Source organism: Zerene cesonia, chromosome 4 (assembly GCF_012273895.1).
Source record: "Zerene cesonia ecotype Mississippi chromosome 4, Zerene_cesonia_1.1, whole genome shotgun sequence".
Lineage (NCBI taxonomy): Eukaryota > Metazoa > Arthropoda > Insecta > Lepidoptera > Pieridae > Zerene > Zerene cesonia.
Genome location: NC_052105.1, coordinates 3100896 through 3117457, shown reverse-complemented (window position 1 = coordinate 3117457; position 16562 = coordinate 3100896). Strand labels below are relative to the sequence as shown.

Genomic DNA, 16562 nt, shown 5'->3' with positions numbered 1-16562 from the left:
ATACCTATTCTGTAAACGAATGCTCTTATTGAATTATGGACTTATTTGGTAATCAGCAATTGAATTAGTATAGACTCGTATAATATATGCCTGCATATGTCTTTCATTTTGCCTATTAATGGGTGTATTGAATTGTATCAATAATTATCTGATATGTTAGCTATAATTGCATTGCGTATATCTATGATTAATTATTTGCTATTATAATTCTTGGACATTTAAGAATAAACATTCTAGATTTAAAACCAAATAAATGGATAAATATATTGCAATAAAAATATTAATATAAAATGTTTCTATAATGTTTATTGTGATCGTATTATAATACGATTAAATTAATGTATATCTACAATTGATACACGAAAAACGCTGTTATTATCGTATTTTAATTCAGATTATTGAATCAATATGCATAGTGTGGAACGGAGATGAGATTATTTAGATTGATAAGATCGAATTACGAAACTATGCGGTAAGTATTAATAGCAATCCGAACTGTACTTACTTAGATTTTGATGAACTTAGATTTTCCGGTAGAACCTAAGATTTAACAACTATCAATGGTGAATATCCGAACAGGTCATTCATTTTAAACTTTTACCCCCGGGAATTAATTACAATTAATAGAACTCATATAATATAATACTTGTTAAAAAAAGACAGTTAGAAATCCAAACAAAGCTTGTTAAAAATTTTAAAATTTCAAACTTAAGCCCCTTACAAACGACGTATATGAATTCTAAAAAGAAATTCAACGGCAAGGAAACGGAGGAGAACCAATATAATGGCGTCATTTGTAACTAACAAGAATATACAAAACGTAAGAAATACTCCAAGTTAGAATCGGTTCATTAATTCTATAGCAGAGACGTCTTGTTATAATACAAGGGGTTGGAGACGGGCCAGGATATTTCTTTTAGTTAAGTTCCCTCTCGGCGTTTTGAATGATAAATTGTATGTTTAAATTCAAAAGTGTTCTCCACCACTTCTTTATTATGCTAAAATGAATATTTTTGACTACCAAAACTCGTTGTAACTAATGTGTACTACCAGTTTTTTGTAAATAAATGCTAAAATTGATATATGTGATACACTTTAAATTTAACAATTACATATATATCAATATCAGAATATAAATCGAAAGTTATTTATTTAAATTGTTTATATATTTTTAATTATACGTGCTACTCACTACTGCATGCTTCATTAACAAAAATAATGTTTCCAGCATTTACCTTATCAAATATCAATAGGCATACCCTAATTTGATTGCGACTTCCCGACTCGCTTCCGAAAGCTCTTAAGAAGCCATAAAAACTTAGCTCCGATTAGTGGACAACCTTGAATAACGGATATAACTTGCAGTGTGACCGATCGATTTTGTCTATCATTAGTATCGATGCAAGTCTTATAATGTATTAATGTGACACTTTAACTATAAATCAGTTTGTGTTTGTAGTCGGGGCTGCATGGATTAGCGCTTGGTTGTAAATAATCAACCAATCAATGATGAAACCTAACAAATATGAGACTCTGTGAGCTTTAGAATAAGTTATATATTATGTGCATTTATAAAATAATTTGCATTCAATATAAGTAGTGTTCGAATTATCAGCGTTGTGGTGTGTGTGCTTGCAACATTCTGCTGAATCTTTTGCAGCCACTACGCACACACACTGCCTTTTGTAAATGCATTATAATTATCATCTTATTATGTGAAATCTTCTTTTGTTTTATAGAAGTGTTGTTGTTTATTGATAATATTTTATTTGAAATCAATTTCGATATCGATTCCAAATACTATTTATTATTTACTGTATTACGTCTGTGGTTATAGACAATGTGTTATAGCTTCTTTTAATTTAATTTTATGTTTTTCATCTTTCTATGATCACGTGATAGATTAAGATAGTGCTAATGCTCATAAGTTGGAAGTCGCTTCATTCGTATTTATTCGCTTTAATATTGAAAAATTTTTTGTGTATCAAAGTTCACGCATTAAGCTAAAATTTTAATAAAAATATATAATATACCTTTACTTTCGGCTAATGAGATTATAATAGAACCTCGCTATTATAAAGACGTGTTAAACGTGGTCCAATAGCTATGACCGACTGTGAGTCCAAGAGTATTCTCCGTATGTTCCACTATTTTTCCCTATAAACCCAGTGTTTCCCCTCGTTAAAACCATTTAAACTGAACATGCATATAATTTATAAGGTAAATTTCTCGATCAATATACCAACTGACCGTATATATGTTCCGCTACCCATCCATAAAGTTAATCCTGCGATACTAAGCCTTCGGCACGATCTCCATTCTAGGCGAATTATTTTGTCAGCCATTTGACTCGCGATAAATTTGATATCCAATATCCTCTAAGTACATTCATAATTTTTTCAGACAAATTTTCCGAAGTTATTTATTGACTAGGATTTTTATCAATAAAACGCTGTTTCGGTTATTCCTTATGGTAGCTCGAACTGATAAGATCAATTTTCTCTGTTGTTTTATTTTCATTCGATCGAATTTTCGAACTTTCTAAAATATTTCTCTTCTATTTGTTACTAGAGATCCACCCCGTTTTCGCCTGTGGCACATATATAGCCTTCCTCAATAATTGGGCTTGCCAACACTGAAAGAATTTTTCAAATCGGACCGGTACTTCCTGAGATTACTGCGTTCAAACAAATAAACAAACAAACTCTTCAGCTTTATAATATTAGAAAATATTTTATTTTGAGCTTAGGTAATAATCATTGATGAAAATATATTAAGCGCATTAAAATCAAAAATGTGATCTTACTAATATTACAAATTTCAAAGTTAGTGATGGATATATGTTTGTTACTCTTTGACACGAAAACCCCTGCATAGATTTTGATGTTATTTACAGTAATTTGCAGCTTTTATATTAGAATAACACATGAGCTATAAAAATACTTTTTATTGCGCGCGGGTTCATTCACGAGAGCTCGCTACAACGAGTATTCGATAATGCCTAAAACAGCCATAACCAAGTGTATTACTATTTCTGATATAATTTTACTCATCATCATCATCATCATCACCAGCCCATATGTGTTCCCACAGCTAGGACACAGGTCTCCTATGAGGGTCAATAACTTTACTATAACAACCAAAAAGCATAATATGACCATATTCATTTTTAAATTTTGTGTCATCAAGTCTTGTATATTCTAAATTAATAAAATAACCTTTTTTATTATTACAGGTTAGGTAGAAGAAAGGCACTTTTTGAAAAGAGAAAAAGGATAAGTGACTACGCATTAGTTATGGGCATGTTTGGTATTATAATAATGGTAATAGAAAACGAACTGTCCAGTGCAGGTGTATATAGTAAGGTAGGAATAAATTAAGAGTATTAACGCATAGTATTTGATTTTACGCGAGTATTATACATTTTTTTTATGTCACCGTCGGCAATGGAGCCGGTGGGACCCCTGATGGTAAGCGTTACCAGCGCCCATGAACATTTGGAGGGGCATAAGGTCTATCGCAGACCTTACGCCTCTACAAATGGAAGGCCAACTTTAAATTGGAAAGGGATTAAGAAAGAATTGGCGAAAGGAATAAAGAAAAGGACTGGGAGGAAAAGGATATGGGCCTCCGGCTTCCCCACCGAACGAAACACTGCAAAATGCTATTTCACGCCGGTCTTCTGTTGGGGTGAGGTACTTCCCCGCTGCGAGCTGGCCCAATTCGTGCCGAAGCGTGCTCGACTACCACATACTGATCGGATTTTAAACGCGATTTCTCGAGATCGCGTTTCGAACACTTAAAAATAAAATACATTGATATTTTATTTATTATATTTTGTGATAGATTCTATGCAATTACAATGCAATATTTCTGTAATTTTATCGTATAATAATGCTAATTTTTATAATTTTCAGGCTTCAATATATTCTCAGGCTCTCAAAACGCTTATATCAATGTCAACTGTGATTTTACTTGGCCTAATCGTCGCGTATCACGCCTTAGAAGTACAGGTAAGTCATTTTCAATGTTAATGATCATTTTATCGAGTCATCATTAAATAACTAATAAGATTGATAGTAAAAATTACTATATAAATTTAACATTTAGTTTTATAGCGTTCCATCTATACTAATATTATAAAGCTGAAGAGTTTGTTTGTTTGTTTGTTGGTTTGAATGAACTAATTTCAGGAACCACTGGTCCGATTTGAGAAAATTTTTCAGTGTTAGATAGCCCATGTATTGAGGACGGGTATATGCTATATATATACCACAGCCGAAGCCGAGGCAGAGCGCTAGTTGCTTTATAAATTGAGAAATTTTAAAGAGAGATAGTTTTTAGAGTGGGTTATCCCCTACAAACCGACACGAAATTCAATTTCTGAGGCGGGATCACAGATCACCGAGAAGTTAGTTCGGCGATTGAAGCGGGTTCGAATCCCGCCACGTGATCAAAATTTGTCAGCTCTTTAAAATTTCTCAATTACGACAACAAGTCGACCTGTTTAATTAATATAAAGCATTGAGTATTAATTATATAGATAAGCTTCATTTTATGGCTTCCACAATTTCATTTTTTTTAACACTTTTTGTTATCTATTAGGTATTTAATTATTTTATCTATAAGAGCACAAGCGATTTAAAGACGCACGACGCAGACTTAAAGTAAAATTCCCCTTATCGCTGATTGTGCCTTCCCTCAGTAACATTGACTCAACCTTGTATCTTTCAGTTATTTATGATAGACAACTGCGCAGACGATTGGCGGATAGCAATGACGTGGCAGAGAATAGCGCAAATCGGTCTAGAACTTACCATATGCGCGGTTCACCCCATACCGGGTCAATATACCTTCACTTGGACGACTAAATTGGCCAACAAAGGAGGAGTTATTGGAGTAGAAGTTGTAAGTATACGGTTACACATATATCCAATAAACCTTGCAGATTGATTTTTTAATAGGAAGTAACATATATGAGGTGGACTGTATATTTTATTGACAATAATAGGAAACATTCATTAAGGCAGCTTTTTTCGGACAAAAATTTATAATTTACCAACCCTGTATAATATATTGAGATATTAAGCTCGGACAAACGCAACGAAAATGCAATGAAAATAGTCGATGCCGCCAATGCATTGCATTCTGAACGAAATTAGCAAAATTCTTTGATATGCTCTTAGCTATAATGTACGATTTGTTGAAAGAAAACACTCATTGTCGCTGCATTCAAAAATATTTGAAACAATTTAAATTGGCAAATATATAAGTATGCCTTCGTTTTATGTAAAAGTTTATGCGTCTTCCAAGTAATTTTTTTAACTTTATTTATTTTATTTTGAAATTTGTTTCCATATATCTTTATAATTGAATTTTTATTTATCTTTTCTGAACTGATATTCATTTTGATTTCCTCTCTAGGGCACAATGTATAAACAAATACAGGTCTGTATTATGACGAGTTGTGTTTTTAAGTGATGTTAGTGTGTCCGTTTTATGGCATGTTTATTTATGTTTTGTTCATTTTTGTACGTCGTCTAATTTTTATCGTGATTGTATAACCCATAGAAATTGTTTTACACGAACTGGCTTAGATTGGGGTTGGGTGTTCTGTTTTGTAAATACATCACATTTTAGTATATGACATGTGCTAACCCGATTAATCGATTTCACACACAGATTTCCGAAGTTAGATTAGCCATCTTTACAATGATACTACAATTATTAATTATAAATACCGTTTTTCAAAGTGTGTGTGCTTGTTATTGTGTTTTTCACGTCCTAATGAAATTATTGCAGTATTGTTTTTGCAAATTGTGTGATTCTGATACAAATTAAATATGTTTTAATGTTACATTAATGATTGTTTACTTGATAATGCTAATGTCACAGTTAATAATATCTCTTCAAAACTACCTACATAACATTGCTTTTTGTATTTATTGTGTTATTATGAACGTAGTAATTTCGTTTCATTTCAGGTACCGTACGATGTAACCCTATCACTACCAATGTTTCTTCGTCTTTACCTTATATGCAGGGTTATGCTACTTCACAGTAAACTGTTTACCGACGCTTCTTCTAGAAGTATAGGCGCATTGAACAGGATTAATTTTAATACTAGGTATGAAACTTTAACGCGAATATTACGCTTTATGGATTATGAGAAGTATGACGTAATTCATTTCTTTTGTTTTTTGTATTATTTAAAATAAATTCGTTGTAATCACCAGATTTGTATTGAAGACTCTTATGACTATATGTCCGGGAACTGTGTTACTTGTATTCATGGTTTCCTTATGGATAATTGCAAGTTGGACGCTTCGTCAATGTGAGAGGTTAGTAAAGATCATTGTATCTGTGTCGGATGTGTTATAAGTTAAAATATACGCTATAATAAGTACCAATAATAAAGACGAAATCATTAAAGTTCTCATTAGTCACATTCCTGTATAAGCTATTCATTTGTTCTATTTGTTCATCAGTATTTTGGCTCTCATCATTTAGTTCAAACACCAATCATATGTTTTGAATTGTAACAGTGTACTCGATGTAATGCCTAAATGGACATGCAATGCTTATGTATCGTGGCGTTGTGAAAACATTTGTTTTGCTTTTTATCCCCTGTGTTTCCTTACTTATATTTGTTTCGTATACTTTGAAGAAACGTAGTTGATTAATCAACGCAATAAAATACAAGAGTTTGACTTTGACTATTTTTGCAAAAGTAGCTTTCAAATGTGTTAGAACATTGATGTATAAATGTCTGTATAGATATGTGTTATAGTATAGTATAGAATAAATGTTTATTGTGATTTTCTTGGTGTTGCAATTCAAGATAATATTACGCAAGATTCTGTCGCACATTGGTGAATCGTAATTGAGTGTTGACAATGCTTTTTAAAACGAAGCGCTTAAAGGCACGATGTATGAAAGTGATTCACCTTTTGATTGTACAATAAACATAGCTACGCACAAAATGGCTCTAATGGTAATAAGAATTTCTTTCAAGCTTACAAAATAAATTAAACGCACAAATACTGCACTCGTGCAATGTTGAGCAATATTAAAATTGTAATACGCAGGCGCTTTCTAATACTTTACTCTGTGTCTCTTCCTTCCTGTTGCTACGGCTCTCTTATAAGTGTTATCTGTTCTTGTAGCCCCGTATCACTAATTGGTATTTCACAGCATGGCTATCTGTAATTGGTTTTCTGTCGAATTAAATGTTTAGACTGCACGTTGTATTCAACCAATAAAACCGTATTAGTGTGTATGTAGAAAAAAGACTGTTCACCGTTGGAAGGCATGCGATATTTGCTTAGTAATAAATTCATGTGACTATGTACTAGTCTATTTTATGAAGTATCGAACTCAGTGTCTAACTTCGTTTATAAAGCTTTCGTTCTCTAAATACAATTAACGTTAATTGGTGAAGTATACGGCTATCATGTGGTTCTTGTCGGGCATTTTGGCTCTCAGGTTCCACGATGAAGACCATGCCAATTTGCTAAACTCAATGTGGCTGACAGCTATAACGTTCCTCTGTGTCGGCTACGGTGATATCGTACCCAACACATACTGCGGCCGTGGCATTACTCTTACCTGCGGTATGGTGGTATGTATGACATTGCGGTAGGCCTATTCAATAAACAAATAATTTCCACGGACAGCTTACTCAAATTTAGACAAAGCAAGATGAATCCCCTCGCTCTTGCTATGTCTAAACTACAGGTATACAATACATCGGTAAAGGTGAGCCATTTTATGTGCCAATGTTAAATGCAATCGGATCAATGTTAATGATCAAAGTCAAACTCTTCTAGGTCGTTATTATTCCTTCTTTCCACAGTTTTTCTTCTTATTTCGATCAACTCTTTCATTTCACCAAATGAAATAAGCTTGCGTACATCTGTAGGTAGGAGAACACAGTCATACAGGATTGTTTCATATGTAAAAAATACAATATTATGCGTATAACGTTAAGGAGGTGAATTTATTTTCGAAAGGTTTCACGATGAGGAACATGCTAACCTACTCAATGCGATGTGGCTTATCGCAATAACTTTTCTCTCCGTTGGTTTTGGTGACATTGTGCCAAACACATATTGCGGCAGAGGTATCGCTGTTAGCACCGGCATTATGGTAAGTTGCTTCATAAAATAATGTCTATGTGTTGACTGACAGTTGCGTCACGTCACTAAAGGTTCTGATATATTTCAGAGTTGTTTTTAAATCACTATGTTTATAACGTCAGTCAACACTCTATAGCGGATGTACAAGTTACAAATAAATAATGTATGTACATCATGTCGGAATCACTAATACTTCGATGTAATAAATGTTAACTGTATGTTCACAGAATATAATGCCGAAAGTGTGTGTAATAATGCAATATGATATTTAAGTATATATTCTCTTACACAAAGCCTTCTATCACTCACACTCGATGTACACTTTAATAGAACTGTTATTAACAATTGAGCAAATTGATGCAAAAATTTCAATCACGTAAATATCGTTGAATATATTTGATGTAATGAAACGTCCATTTCCCTGTTAAAGCCAGCTAATTTTTAGACATATTCAGTAGTATGGAATGCTTCATTTCTCCTTTCTATCTCTTGCTCTCTTCACTTGACTCTTTCACTAAAATGCACAATGAACTTATTTTTAAAATGGCTCACTTTTCCTAAAGTAATCTTACCTTGAAAGTGTGTAAAGATTGCACTTCTAATAGTTTTGTGTGGGTTTAACGAAGTGTGGTAGTATTCAAATAATCATGAGGTCGATTAGCACAATTAGATGAAAATGCACGGATTGGAAGTATTAATCACAAATTCATGACTAAAAACTTTCTTCTTGTGGAAAAGTTGAAGTGTGAAACATCGTTGTGTTGAATAGAAAAGTCACTGCTACGTTTCGTTAGTGTTCTTATTTGACATAGCCAACGATATTTCCATACTTTCCGTTAACTCTTTTGTCATTAGGAACATTTTTATAGCACAAAGTTAAATGAACTCTTATTAAAATTATATAATTACAAACAAGTGTCGAGACACTTAAATACTAATATACCTTAACATAAATGATGAGGGTGATCGATGCAAAATGGAAACGAGGATTATTTTAATCGATTTTTGTTACGCTTCACATATTTATTCTTGCATGTTTGATTTATCTTCTGACTGAATTGTGTCTATTATCCTCGCGCTACTTAAACTCTAAGTTAAATAAATCACATAGCCGATAAATAATTTTTGTTTTTGTTTCTAGCCTCGATAACGCATTTTCGTTTAAGGAATGAGAAATTTTGAATGCTTTTACACGTTCGCTTGCATTTTACATTAAGGTATTCACTTAACAGGGAGCTGGATGCACTGCGTTATTAGTCGCGGTTGTTTCAAGAAAATTAGAATTAACTAGAGCTGAGAAGCACGTTCATAACTTCATGATGGACACACAACTTACTAAAAGAGTAAGTATTGTATTGATGTCGGTTCATCACAATTATTGTAATCTAATTAACAGGGGGCTGGATGCACAGCATTATTAGTGACCGTTGCTTCGAGAAAATTAGAGTTAACTAGAGCAGAGAAGCATGTGCATAACTTCATGATGGAAACTCAGCTCACGAAAAAGGTAAGGTGATTGTGCGAAAGAATACCGGATGCGAGGTAAGACAGTGCGTGATTTCAATGCTTAAGACTATTTCTTGTGTAGGTGTTTCATACTCCAGAGGAATATTACCTTTGTTGTTTTTAACTAGGTTTGAATATTGTTGTTTTTGAAATTAACTGTCTTCGAGTGCTAACAGTGATATTTTGTATACGCTACAATTTATTAAGAGTAGATTATAAAATAAAAAAGGTATAGTTTGTATTAGCTTATTCATTATAGATAAAATAGACGTTCATAAAATTTAATTAAATTTATAAGTATTAAGAAATTATAACAGCTATATATATTATTTTAATAACATTGAAACAAAACTTTAAATATTTTCGCATATGTTTTGAATAGAAACATTTTCCCGCCCCATATTTAACAGTGTATTCCGTTAGCAATATAAAAATCATCATACACGTTTGTATTTTTCGTACATAGTTTAGTGACTTTATGACGGACATAACTAGATATTAAAAATCTTTATGTGTGGGTAGATGAAGTGTGTTCCAAATTAAATATACCCATATAGATATATAAACCATTGAATTTTAATCCTTATTAGACAAAGAGTGTGTTACTCCTTAGTCCTTAGTTTCGCTTGCATTACCTGGTTTTACGTCGTAATAACGATGCATGGATTATAAAATTTCAGCTGAAAAACGCTGCGGCAAATGTTTTGAGAGAGACTTGGTTAATATATAAACACACCCGTCTGGTGAAGAGGGTGCATCCGGGCCGAGTGAGGACGCACCAGAGAAAGTTTTTATTAGCAATTTATGCGTAAGTTCCTTTGATGAAGCTATTAATATAATTCACTACATAGTATAACAAAGTCACTTTCTCTGTCCCTATATATGCTTTAATCTTTAAACCTACGCAACGGATTATGATGGGGTTTTATTTAATAGGTAGAGTAATTTAAGAGGAGGGTTATATGTACAATAACATTTCTTAAACTACTCCGAATTTAACGCGTGCGAGCGGCGGCCAAAAGCTAATAAGTTTATAAAAAACTCATCACACATAATCATTATTCATAATTATCATTGAATTTTTCATTAGTCTCTCACATACATAAATACTATAAAAATATTCTGCGAGCTGTTAAGTATACTTATACATTAAATTTTTATGTTTACTTGAATAATAAACATATTATTTCCTATCTGCTTATTATTATTCAAGGAGTGCACAATAACATGCCTGTTTTTATACAGAATAAAGATAAATAATGTTATGTTGTGATACTATTTTTCAGGTTAAGAAAAGTAAAGATGGATCAAAGAAAGCTCATGGACAACGCCAACACAATAACCGACATGGCGAAGGTAATTCAAAATCTAATCACTTTGAATTGCTAGTAAATGCTACTTACATACACTCCCATATAGATATTTAGCGAGCACGGCTCAAATTTTGAATCCTTAAATGCACACTTCGATAATAACTGAATAAATAAACAACAAATTGGTTAATTGTATCTATCATTTACTTAGTCAGTCTTCCTATGGATTCTATTTTATTCCTTCTGTATTGTTACAGTAGTATTGTAGTAGTATTGTATCAGCTTGACACATAGTTATTTTTTTTAATTATAAGTGATATGGTACATACGTATTATTATGAAAATCGTCTTCTTGTTTTTGTTAAGGAAAAAACATTAAAAAACGAAGAAGAATTGAAGCACAAAAATAACAATGAAATAGTTTTAGAGTGTTTGAATTTATATTTGTCTAAGTAGCTTTATGCGAGGAGATTTTTTTTTATATCCCATAGTCCGCCACAATGATAGATACAATTCATGATATATAAAGCCTCCATTTAGTCTCACTCGACATTTTGTCAACCATGATGTAAATATCCGAAAAAAGTTCCATTTAACATAGATACGCTTAAATTATTTCAAACATTTATTACAAATAAATTATTACAATCGCTTATTTCAAACATTTTTCCCTTAGAAAACACATCTCACATTGATTAAAATGATGCAATACCAAAAACATAGTAACACGACTAGATTAGTTTAGTTTTTTAGCGGTCGATGGATCCTATTTCCAAATTTGACCTTCGCCAATAAGTAGAATTAGATATTTGATTGTAGAATTTACAAATCCACTCATCTTAGCTACGCGCATGATTATAGCTGAATTAGACAGTAGCTTGCATGGTGTTTTAATAATTAATTATTCGATTGTATTGTTATGGGAAAACAAAGTATACACTCATTTTCCAAGATATACAAAACACAAGTAAAACGGTGAATTCAGCTTTGTTTTGGTAGTGGTGGTACGGTACTATTACGGTAACGAAATGTTTGTTATTTTGTAAAGTAACACTAAAGTTAGAAAAACATAAAAACATACTATTTGTTCAAGGCACGAAGGACGAATATTTAAATAAAAAAAATTGTCCATAACTCTTAAACATTCTTACTCTAATTATAAACAATCTATTGTGTATTCAAAGAACATTGAAAATCAATAATATTTAATTTTTTCACTAAGCCTTATACTCATAATAGATGCTGATAGTTACATTTATTATGAAATAATTGAATCCTACACATATAACATAAATTCAAGACATAACACTCAACACTAAATAGTGACTAATACCGTCAATGAGTATGGAGCTGCAATGCGATTGATAGTAGGACCCCTTCTTGTTACAGACCCAGAACACGGTTTATGAGATAGTATCAGATATGAGCTCAAGACAAGATAGCATAGAAGAAAGGTTGACGAGTTTAGAAGAAAAATTAACTACATTACAGGTATGATTACGTTTATAATGAGAAAATTAATTTGGGCTGCTATAGTCGCTCAAACGTTGCACCGGGAACGGGGTGCATACATAATTCAAAAAAATGTGTGAATTTCTCTTTTTTCTTTAAAAATATATATGAGTTAAAATCTAGGAAAAACTTGAAACATTGGATGGGGTTATACTGATTGAAATATTCAATAAAGATTACTTATGAAAATAATAAACAATAAATTACGCTATTGAAAAAAGAAGGACTACTAATATTTATTAGATAGAGAAAAAATTAATACATATTTGTCCTACCACAGTGCAGGAATTAACGATATAAGATTTCACTTTCTATATATATTTCTTTGAAGAAATGCCCTCCGTGAAAATTGCATCGAATAATACATATTATATAGTAACCTAGTCAGTTGGTATCCTTTTGCATTATATAATTTAGGGGTATTTTAACGAATCGAGATTCCCAGAAAGTTTTAAAATAGAACTAACATTATAAATGTGAAAGTTTGTGTGTTTGGATGTTTGTTCATCAATCACGCTGAAACTACTGGACGAATTTTGATGAAATTTGGTATACAGACAGGGTATGAGCTGATTTGGGTGGGGTTTTTATCTCGATTAAACGCTCCCTTGGGATAAAACAGTAATCTTGGTATTCGGGCGGAGCCGGGAGGAGCGTCTAGTCGTTTATAAATGGTTGACAATAACTCAATTCCAGGAACAAGTGAATAGTCTACCTGATGTGATGGCGCGGTGCCTACAGCAGTGTTGGGAGAGAGCAGAGCAGAGGAGGAACTTCCTGCACCCAGATGCGGCGGCCGTGCCAACTCCGCCAGCAGCAAATATTTCTCCATATGTCAGGTTGTTGTAGTCATTTTTTTATGCGCAACTGATGTGGTGGTTCTCCTGATGGTAAGGGATCACCCCATGATCATTGGCAGAGCTAGTGCCTGTGCGTTGCCTGCGTTTAAGGGGAAAGGGATAAAGATAAGATTGACATCTGGAAAGAAGGAATGGACTGAGAAGGGTGAGGATAAAAAGCCTCCGGTCCCCTATTCATTGTACGATATAAAGTAGCATGTTATTGTTACACGTCGGATATTAATGCGAGTGAGATATTTCCCCGATGGGAACTGGGAACCCAATTCGTGCCGAAGCGTAGTCCACATTAAAGAATATGATTAGATGTTATTCAGCTAAATAAATGCTTTGGTTTTTTTTTTTTGAAGGAGGAGTAGAGAGTGGAAAAGAACTACCAAGGTTGCTCATGAATTTGTAATATAATTTGAATTATATTTTTCAAATAGATATATCATCTAATATTTATTATCTTAAAACATACTTAAATCCATTTATTCTATTCTTAATGAATTTCTGGTTTGACAATTAGCTAGAAATAATTGAATTAGAATGTAAAAGTACTTTTATTACCTGGATCTACTCAGAACATTTCGTTGAGCCATGTAAAGTCAGACGATGACGATGAGTCAGACGATGAGTTTTATTATTTGCTTAATTGTGATGCTTGTTTCCAGAACAATTCCTCCCACCACACACCCCTGGCCGCCGAGCCCCGTCCTGCAGCCGGCGGCGCGCGCGCACTCGGCGCCAGAGAGCGCGGGCGCGCCGTCCCCCGCGCCGCAGCCTCCAAGCCCCGCGCCGCACCCCCGTCCGCCTCTGCCCAGCTGAGTACCGCCTTCCAACTCCGAACTCCTGTGCTGAACTCGACGAAACTCGGCGCCCCTCCTCTGACCCCCCCCCTTTTGTTACACGAGGCCATCGGGTAAATTGTTTCACTTTATATTTCGATGACTTTACCGAAACTTTCTTTTTTACTGATGTTTTTTAATGGACGTGTTCAAAAAGTGCTAAATGACAGTGAAATATTTACCCCGGATCGTCAGCGCGGAGCGAGATAAGGTCAGCCGTAGTTTTCTTCGCTGTTCCATTAAAGTTTCGGATGTGATGGACTGTTTAGTGTTACGTAGATAGTGAATGAACGGACAGAAGGACGAGCCGATGTGATTACGATGCTTTATTTAAAGACGCTTTAGCCAATACCTTAGATGATATTTTGATTACATTATCAGCGTTTGTAAAAATAATGTTCATGTCTTATTTAAGGTGAACCTGAAATTATTTTATATGAACTATCAATAAGTTTAATTTGTTTGTACAATTAATGAAGCACGTCAGAAATATTCTATTTGTTTAGGTGTGTTTTGTTAACTCAGTATATCAACACATGTAACTGATGGCAACTGTTTGAGAATTGTATAGAACTTTTATATACACGTAGTGTATAGATGTTTAAAAGCAGCGAGAAATAGGTACAGATATTATAGTCTTGTTCACTTCTTTATAAGTATAAACTACATAGTGCAGTTAATGTAAAGCCAGGGACAATACATATAGCAGAAATGCATCATGTTCAATAAATAAAAGTTAAGGTATAGCTCAAACATTAAATTAATATCAAGATGCACAATTAAAATACAATTTAGAAGTATATCAGGTTTTTTAAAGAAACAGATACTGTATCAGATAAGTATAAGGTATAGTATAATACAATATAATAAATGCATATTAGTGTTGAATAAAAACAATGAGATTTAATTTTTTTCTGCTATATGTATAGAGTTATCTGCTAACCATCTTACAGACCTTATAGGTTTCTTTACTGTTTACACACTTAGTTTAAAGAATTGTTATTACTGATTGACGTAGATGTAATTTTTATAACCTAGAATAAGCAAGCTTCGTATTAAGACATTAAGATTGATGGCTGTCTAAATAGTGCCTAAAACACTACAAAAATTTCGATAATTCAGTTTTATTATCTTAAATAACATTAAACCTGTAAATAGTACCTAGTACGTAATAAGAGTATAATAATTAATATTAGCTTGTATGAGAAGGAGTTGTGGGAACAATTTATTTATATTTTTCGTTAGCATTATCGTCTAAAACATTTTCACTTTAATAATGTATCTCCCTATTGAAATACCCAATATTTATATCTAGTCTTACGTCACTGTTGAATTCATTCATAGATATTTAGAGAGTAACATAAAAACTCTAATTGTACGTTAATCTATTTAGAATATTTTTAAAATTTTAATCACATTGTCCAATATAATAATAAAATGCGTTGAAATTGAGTAGCCAATGTAATACTGTGTGTTTTTATATATTGATTGTAAATTAAAATTTAATTTTAAACTGTTTTGTAGTCCTTCAAATTTATTACACAATTCTTTTATCTGTGGATTACATAACAAAATATATTTATATCTGTTAAACTGTATATGTTATACTTTGTTAAACTATATTATTATCTATACAATTCTAAATGATTTATATTTAAACATTTTGTTTAAAACAATATTCAAATATTGGTATAATTGTATTTATAGACAAGGGTAAAATATTATAGTTAGTTATCAGTATGCGGCCTTAGTAATTATTTAGTACGGCAAAAATATTATATTTTAGTAATTAGGTATGTTCGTTTCTGTTGCGATATATTTTGCTAATCTGTAAGAAATTGATTTCTATATTTAGTAAGAATATAAATTCCTATTAGATGTTCGATATGAAACACCAATTAGTGTAGATTAGAATAATATTTGATTAGCTGTAGGAGTTGATTTTACACAACATTACTATTACCACAAGATTGTGTTAATTTAAATTTTTTGTTTCTTATCGACATACTTATGCTTAATTTTCACGCTACTATAACGTTTTTTAATTACTAACGGTACTAAATATTAGCATTTCACCACAACTATGATACTGTGTTATTTTTTTCTCTTGTTGTTGTTAAGTATTAGTAATGTTCAGTTTAATTTATTAATTATACAAGTTGCAATGTTTAGCCTAAAACGATCGTTTCTAGTCTTGATTTAGTCATATATTTTACATTAATTAATGATAATAACATGTTCTGTAATGTATTTTATAATCTTAAGATGTTTCACTATTCATAATTAATATATTCAATTAAACAACTTGAACAACCAATAAATTAATTTTTAAGAAACATTGACCAAATGTTGTTAAGGATATGAAAATAAATGTAAATTATGTATAATAAAAAATAATGTATAAAT

At 32.3% G+C, this 16562-nt stretch overlaps 1 protein-coding gene across 9 annotated transcripts in view; it reads left to right on the top strand.

Annotated features, from left to right (window-relative positions):
- Positions 1-16268, top strand: part of LOC119839709 (small conductance calcium-activated potassium channel protein) — a 172354-nt gene extending 156086 nt beyond the window's left edge. For 2 of the 9 annotated variants that reach the window (XM_038366140.1, XM_038366133.1), the window contains 13 exons: positions 3236-3365; positions 3918-4013; positions 4735-4908; positions 5425-5448; positions 5985-6127; positions 6237-6341; positions 8013-8148; positions 9535-9645; positions 10325-10452; positions 10931-11000; positions 12329-12448; positions 13166-13308; positions 13983-16268. In XM_038366140.1, coding sequence (XP_038222068.1) covers positions 3236-3365; positions 3918-4013; positions 4735-4908; positions 5425-5448; positions 5985-6127; positions 6237-6341; positions 8013-8148; positions 9535-9645; positions 10325-10452; positions 10931-11000; positions 12329-12448; positions 13166-13308; positions 13983-14136 — 1534 coding nt within the window. In that variant the 3' untranslated portion in view covers positions 14137-16268. Of the gene's footprint in view, positions 1-3235; positions 3366-3917; positions 4014-4734; positions 4909-5424; positions 5449-5984; positions 6128-6236; positions 6342-7485; positions 7622-8012; positions 8149-9370; positions 9482-9534; positions 9646-10324; positions 10453-10930; positions 11001-12328; positions 12449-13165; positions 13309-13982 lie in introns of all 9 variants that reach the window. The other 7 variants (XM_038366141.1, XM_038366137.1, XM_038366142.1 and 4 more) reach the window with 5 other exon arrangements.
- Positions 16269-16562: the final 294 nt, after the last annotated feature.